This window comes from Camelus bactrianus, chromosome 8 (assembly GCF_048773025.1).
Source record: "Camelus bactrianus isolate YW-2024 breed Bactrian camel chromosome 8, ASM4877302v1, whole genome shotgun sequence".
Lineage (NCBI taxonomy): Eukaryota > Metazoa > Chordata > Mammalia > Artiodactyla > Camelidae > Camelus > Camelus bactrianus.
In genome coordinates this window covers 44319470-44325943 of record NC_133546.1, presented here as the reverse complement: position 1 = coordinate 44325943, position 6474 = coordinate 44319470, and the positions used below count along the sequence as shown (strand labels likewise).

Here is a 6474-nt window from a genome sequence, read left to right as displayed (position 1 = left end):
CGCCCAGCCTGCGTGCCAGGGAGTGCTCCCTGGGCCGGTGCTGGTCCTGCTCTGTCCTCCAGGCAGAGGGGGAGCCAGCCAAGAGGGGACAGGGAGGTCACTACCACTACCTGTTACTACTGAGTCGACTCATTCAAGGTCAGTGACTCCAGTACTTTTGAGATCACCAGTCCCTGTCGTCCTCCACTTTCTTTAATGGAGCTCTGTCTTCTCTTTTACAGAACACCCATCTCAGCTTTCTCACTAGACAACATCTATGAAGTTCAGCCTCCAAGAGTGGACAGAAGATCTACAGAGATCTTCCAGGCCCACATCCAGGCCAGTCAAGGTATCATGCAGCCCCTGGGGAAAGAAGACACCTCCATGTACCGAGAATACATCAGAAACCGCTACCTGTGACAAGAGCAGGTCCCCATGGTGGCCCAGAGAGGGACCAACAGAGCACCATTTACAGATGTTCTGACCTGTTTGTCTCATCTTAAAAAGGTGATTTCCCATCAGTCCTTTACATCAGGTTTTCCCTCTTTGTGTAACTGGTGAATTACAAATCACTGGCATTAAAAAAAATGACTGAATATTCTGCTGTCATTGCATTTGCTTTATTTCAGAAATACTTTGTTTAGAAATGCAGTCAATATAGTATCACACCATCACATTAAGATGCTGACAGGTATCTGAGGACCTGCTGTGTGCCAGGCACTGTGGTGGAGTCTGAGAACCACACAGTAACCACAACAGGCCAAAAATGTCCTCTTGTGTGAAATGGAGGCAGAGTATTTTTCTTTGTAGTTAACACTCTAAAAAATTTATTCTGATGGTTTTTATGTTAAACTTTATGTTTTGATTAAAAATTTATTATCTTGAAAGCCCTCGTTCTTAGGAAGTAAATCCTGAAATATTTATAGATAGAGACAAGATGTCAACAAAATGCCCTCTCGTGTTTCAGGAAAAAAGAACAAATGATATAGCAAATGCAGCAAAATATTAATAGTTGGTAAATCTGGAGAATAAACAAGTTCTTTGAACTATTTTTACAGTTTTTCTGTAAATATGAAATTACATCAAAATATTAAAATGTGCTACTCTGCATAGCTTTTGTGCTGAGCAGATGCATTACATGATTTGTTATTTGGTGTCCAGTCAGGGTTGGCACATGGCACGTATGGTTTGTTCTCCATATGGTCAAATATGATGTGGATAACTTTCTGCATTTTCTGACAGTTTTATGCAAATGATTTAATCTTACTATGTTTTTCCTGACAAATTGTCTCAACGCTCCCTCCTCATAATAAAATGGAGAAGAAAACCAAGCTGTCTAGTGGGAGGAGGAAAACTGATCAACCTAAGTGACCTTTAAGGTGTCGCCAACCCCAAGATTCTGGGAATCTGTGAAAGGTTCTATACTGCAGATAAAAGTTTTAGCCCCTAATTCACAGACAGTTTTGATTGATGCCATCATAAAATCAGAATTAAAGAATAATGAAATAACAGGCAAGAGGAATTCTGGTTGACACCGTTTGGATGTTGTGGGGCTGCACCCTGAAGGCCTGCCAAGCCAGTACTCAACTCAAAGAAAGATCAAGATCAAAGAAAGAGCCTGGACTCAGCTACAGAGACATCAGTGGTTTAATGGAAATGGGAGCTTACAAGTCTGAGACAAGGTCCTGGAGCGACTCCCCACCCTGTACAGCAGACAGCATGCAGGACAAGGTGGAGGTCTTTGCCTCCTGGGGAGAAGGAGGTTGTCACCAATTACAGGGAAAATTGAGGTCAGGTTGAATCATCAGTTACCAGGGAAACTAGCGGAGGGGCATGCCCTTCATGGCCTCTTTGATAAGCTGTCAGGTGGAGATGTTCTAATCTAAAGGCTGGGGTAGGAACAACCATGTAGGAAGGTGAGTCATGTGAGTAGATGTAGGTGATGCAGGCGCTGGTTGGGCAGGGGATGAACAGAGAGCAAGAGAACAGCCAACCTGTGTGGCCTGACCACACACTCCTCCCCTACAAACCCTGCACGACCGTCACAGTCCTGGTCCACCCCTCTTCCGCGATGTCCCTAGGGTCGGGTATGTAGGGGGACACTGCAACCAGATACCACAAATTCAGTAGACACCAGCAGCCAAAGAGAATCAAGCGTAAGATACCTAGTATGTTAAGAACAGTCATTCACCAGGATGTGGGCAAAATCTGGAGCCAAGTGCTTACCAGGTCAATGGAAGGGGGAGTCTATGGTGGCAAAGCCATGTCCAGTTGTAAGGAAGGTAAGGCCACCTCACCACTGGTTTTCACAAACCCAGAGCCACCCCCATGGGAAGGGGAAGGCCTGGCTCTAAAAGGTTCCGATGGCCTAGCCAGGAGTCAGCAGTCAGTCCAGGCCTGCCACCCCATGTTATGCCGAGTGACATTAGGGGTGGACCCAGTAGGTCTTTCCAAACACAGATCAGTTAATCCCACTAGTTGGACCCCTGTATCCAGAAGCCAGCCTTTTCCACTCCCCACAGCAAGCCCAGGGGCTCATGGGCAGTTATCATGGCAAAGGGTACGACATGTAACACAGTGACATTTATTAACAGGCCATATTGGCATGAGGGACAGGAAGATGGTCAGTCTTTCCCCCACCATTGTCAGTCATCCCCACATGGTTGCATCAGCTGGGTCAATTTTTCATGGAAGTCCAGAGGAAGGAGATAGCAGCATTTCACTGTAATCCCAGCAATTAGACTCATTTCACAGTAAGGTCACTGTTGCTGCTCAGTACACAAACAGATTTCCCTCAGGCTAGGGACAAAATGTAAGACATCTATAACAGGGACAACACAAGAGATCATGACAATTAAGCAAAATACAAGTAGTCACTGCATTCTGATACAACACCACACCCGCCTGTGGGTTTTGTCCTGGTCTGCAATACAGTTCAGAAAACTCAAGTTTTCAGTTAAATAGGAACACGTCCAAAATCAGGCCCACAATGGCCTCCTAGTTTTACCTTGGCTGTCTGAACCACAGCTACTCCATTTTGATTTTCAAATGCACTCCCCTCCACAATGGCCAAAGCAGATGCACAATGCATGTTCCACAGGCCACAAAACATGCCACTCCATTCAGTAAAGCTTAAGTTAAACCATGTATAAGCCAGAATAACTTCCCCATAACTCAACATGTGAAGACTTTTCCATCATTTCCCCTTTTAATTACAAATCTTTCGCTAGACCAAAGTATATGTCCTTTGGAGACAGATGAATGCCACCTGCCTGCCCTGGGTCCAGATCATGTCCCTCGGTGCTAGGCCTCCTTTATATTTGCCTAGTTATCCACGTTGGAGGAAAACTGATCCAATATTGTGACCAAGTTCAGAAGTATGTTGATGGGAAAACATTTTAGAGGATATACCTTTTATCAAGTACACCTAATTGTTACACAAGCATTGTATTTGTGCTTTTAGCAGCAGACTTAAAGCAGTGTTACATATCATGAGTAGTTATGCTCTGTGACAATTTCACTAGAGAATTCTTCCATCCTGAACATCAGGGCAAAAGTCTCGGTAACACAGTAACTCTTAAATACAGACCTCAGTTGGCAGACCTAGAATATCCACTGAAACATTTTTCTTTCCAAAATTACCCAATCAATACTAATCTGTTTGCAAAATAAGTCTGGTCAGTTGAGCGCAAGGCTCCTCCAAACTGGCTGTGGTGGAACTCCTCAGAAGGAATCTCAGACTGAATTCCCAAAAGATCTCTCAAAGCCAGGAAAACCATGCCAAAGGCCTGCCATCATGCTCCACCTCAGTGAATTCTCCCTTCTAGAGGTCCCCAAAATATCAGGATTCCTGCACATGCCAGGAGATAGTCTTTCCCATTCACCTGATAAGGCTGCTGAGAACCCAAGAGTCTCCAATTTCTGGAGGGACCAGGCAGAGAGAAAAGAAGTGTTTCAATTCTACCCACAGGTGTAGTTTATCAAATTGCTATAAGTCATAACTAACTTGAGGGGAAGGGTTTCCCTATATCTAGAAAACACAGATCAAAACCATCAATATTCCAGACAAAAGCCGTAAAAATTATAACCATATTCACCAGTTCATTCAGTAACCAATCCTTTGTTAACTTTTTATAAAGCCATCAGGTTTTCCACTAGGATTCTTTAATTTCTTACTCAGTTTAGCAATATGATCTGAAATTTATCAGAGACCTTTTGTACTTGTCAAAAAGTCCCTCCTATGAATCTTCTTGAAGAGGAGGCACTTTTTACAAAAGCATCAGACTGCAACAGTAACTGTCTATAAATGACAGAAGACTTAAAGGCACAGTTCAACCTGATTTAATTGGAATTATGACATTATAATCTTAACCCTTAAAAACCTTAATCTCTGGCAAAAACTAAGAAGCAAGCAATTGTGAACCGTTCATCATACCAGCATGTCCTGATTGGAAAACTTATGCTTTAGTCTTCCTCTCCTAAGAAGGCAAAGGTAGGTAAACTTAGACCCACCCAGCAACTAATGTGCCAATATTTTATCCTATTTGAAATGACCTAGATAGTCAATGAATTCTCTTCACTTAACTTAGTTTAGTTTTAAGTTACCAAAATCTAGAGAGATTATTTTAGATAGATATTCCCAAAACATAATTATTCCTACAGAGTTTACCTAAAAACTCTCATCTCATTTACATTTAAAGTTTCATCGTATCAAGTTATTTTCCTTGCTGATAAATTTGCAAAAGGTATAACAAGGTCTTATTTGTCCTCTAGCAAACCTAGGTACAAAAGCAATATTATACTTAACACTGATGACTCTAAAGACATGTCTACATTAATCAAAGCAACAAGCTTAAGCTAGCTTCAATACCAGATTATTGATTCAGTGCTGAATATTTCTCAGATCCAGTGAACCTGAAATTCATTCTGGCTAGTTTCTTTTATATTTCTGAGAATTTATATAAGCGCTTAATTTTTTTAAGCCAATTAAACAGAACTCATCCACAAACCAAACTTGGCAATGCCATTTGGAGGCAGAGACACATCATATTTATAAAGGTACACATAGACATACACATACATACAGAGAGAAATCTCAGTTTTCCTGCTTGAGTTTAAAAACCCCTTTTCTTCCCCTTTTCATCTCAGGGGTCAGATGTTTAAAGCTCCGGAAAGCCCAGGTAAATCATTTACATCTCAAAGGCATGAGACAAGAATTACCAGTTCCTTCTAGAAAGCTGACTTCTTCTAAGGGCATATGCACAAAACAGTTTTAGAATGTCAAGAGTCCCATCTCGGACATTTTTCAGGGATTTTTTTCAGTTTCTAGATAGCCAATTCAGTTTAAACAAGTAACAGTAATAGACAATAGACAATAATACGTATCATTTAGTCACATGCACATGCCTCACTTTCAGAGGAGCATGAGTCAGCACTCAGGTTAACCTTCGCCTTGGCTGTTAGCTCAGCCTCTGTGGCCTTAATATAAAAATCAACCGCCAGCCTGATGGAGTCAAAACAGCTTCCCTGATGCTAAGGCGGCTTGAAGAATATACTATGATTGATTAGCTTGTTTTCTTCAAATTCTTTCTAGCTGACTCACCTGTTTTCCCTTCTGCTACTACTATTGTTTGATTTGCCTCATTGATTACATGGTTAGCAACCCCAACCCTGTGATTTATGCCTCACCCTAAATAATTTGCACCTAAAACCATAAGCTATGTTCCAGGAAGAGGGTCACAGAATGATAACCTTAGGAAAATGATCAGATCTTCCAGAAGCCCCCCAGGATGCCAAATGGGTTAGATCAAGATAGGAGAGGTTGTGGGCAGATGACCCTCTGGTGGACCACCTGAAGTTCTCGTGACGCCTAACGAACTCTTGCAAAAAAGAGCAATGTTGCTATCACTGCTGTGCTCCGTCCTGTATACCTATATAATCACCAAGCCCCAACCCCAAGATGGATTCACAGTCTCTAAGGCATTAGACTGCTGTGGCTCCCCTTTGCCCAGCAAAGCAATAAAGCTGCTCTTTTCTTTGCTCCCAAACTTTGCCTCTGAGTTTAAATTCACTTTTCAGGGTGCAGAGGCCAATTTTTCAGTAACAAGCCCACAGCTGTGGCCACTACCTTATTGTCTAATTTTATTCCCACTGTAATTGTTGACTAAGCTGCTCCAGGTCTTTGCTTAAAACCCAGCAACCCCCAGCTTTTAAGCGGGAATGTCCTTGCTCACAACCATCTAACCCCAACATTTAGCACGAACGTCCTCCCTCGACACCTGCCAACACCCCCACCCCCATTTTTAGCTAGTGTTAACATAAATCTTTAAGTTAAAGGGTCCAGAGATAAGGAAGCTACGAACAAACAAAAAAACAGATTGAACCAGCTGGGACCAAGATGCCATGAATCTAACCTCCAACAGACCCTGAATCTCACTATACAATGATTTTACCACATTGGCATATTAAATGACACATCTGCTAGTAGCCACGACC

General features: G+C 42.4%; 1 protein-coding gene and 1 long non-coding RNA gene across 3 annotated transcripts in view; one reads left to right on the top strand and one right to left on the bottom strand.

The window, feature by feature from the left end:
- FIG4 (FIG4 phosphoinositide 5-phosphatase) overlaps positions 1 to 575 on the top strand; it is a 124841-nt gene extending 124266 nt beyond the window's left edge. Inside the window, exon 23 of the mRNA XM_010965410.3 lies at positions 222 to 575. Coding sequence (XP_010963712.1) covers positions 222 to 399 — 178 coding nt within the window. The 3' untranslated portion in view covers positions 400 to 575. The remainder of the gene's footprint in view (positions 1 to 221) is intronic.
- LOC123619843 (uncharacterized) overlaps positions 1 to 6474 on the bottom strand; it is a 225220-nt gene that overhangs the window by 52338 nt on the left and 166408 nt on the right. The gene's annotated exons all lie outside the window — the stretch shown is intronic.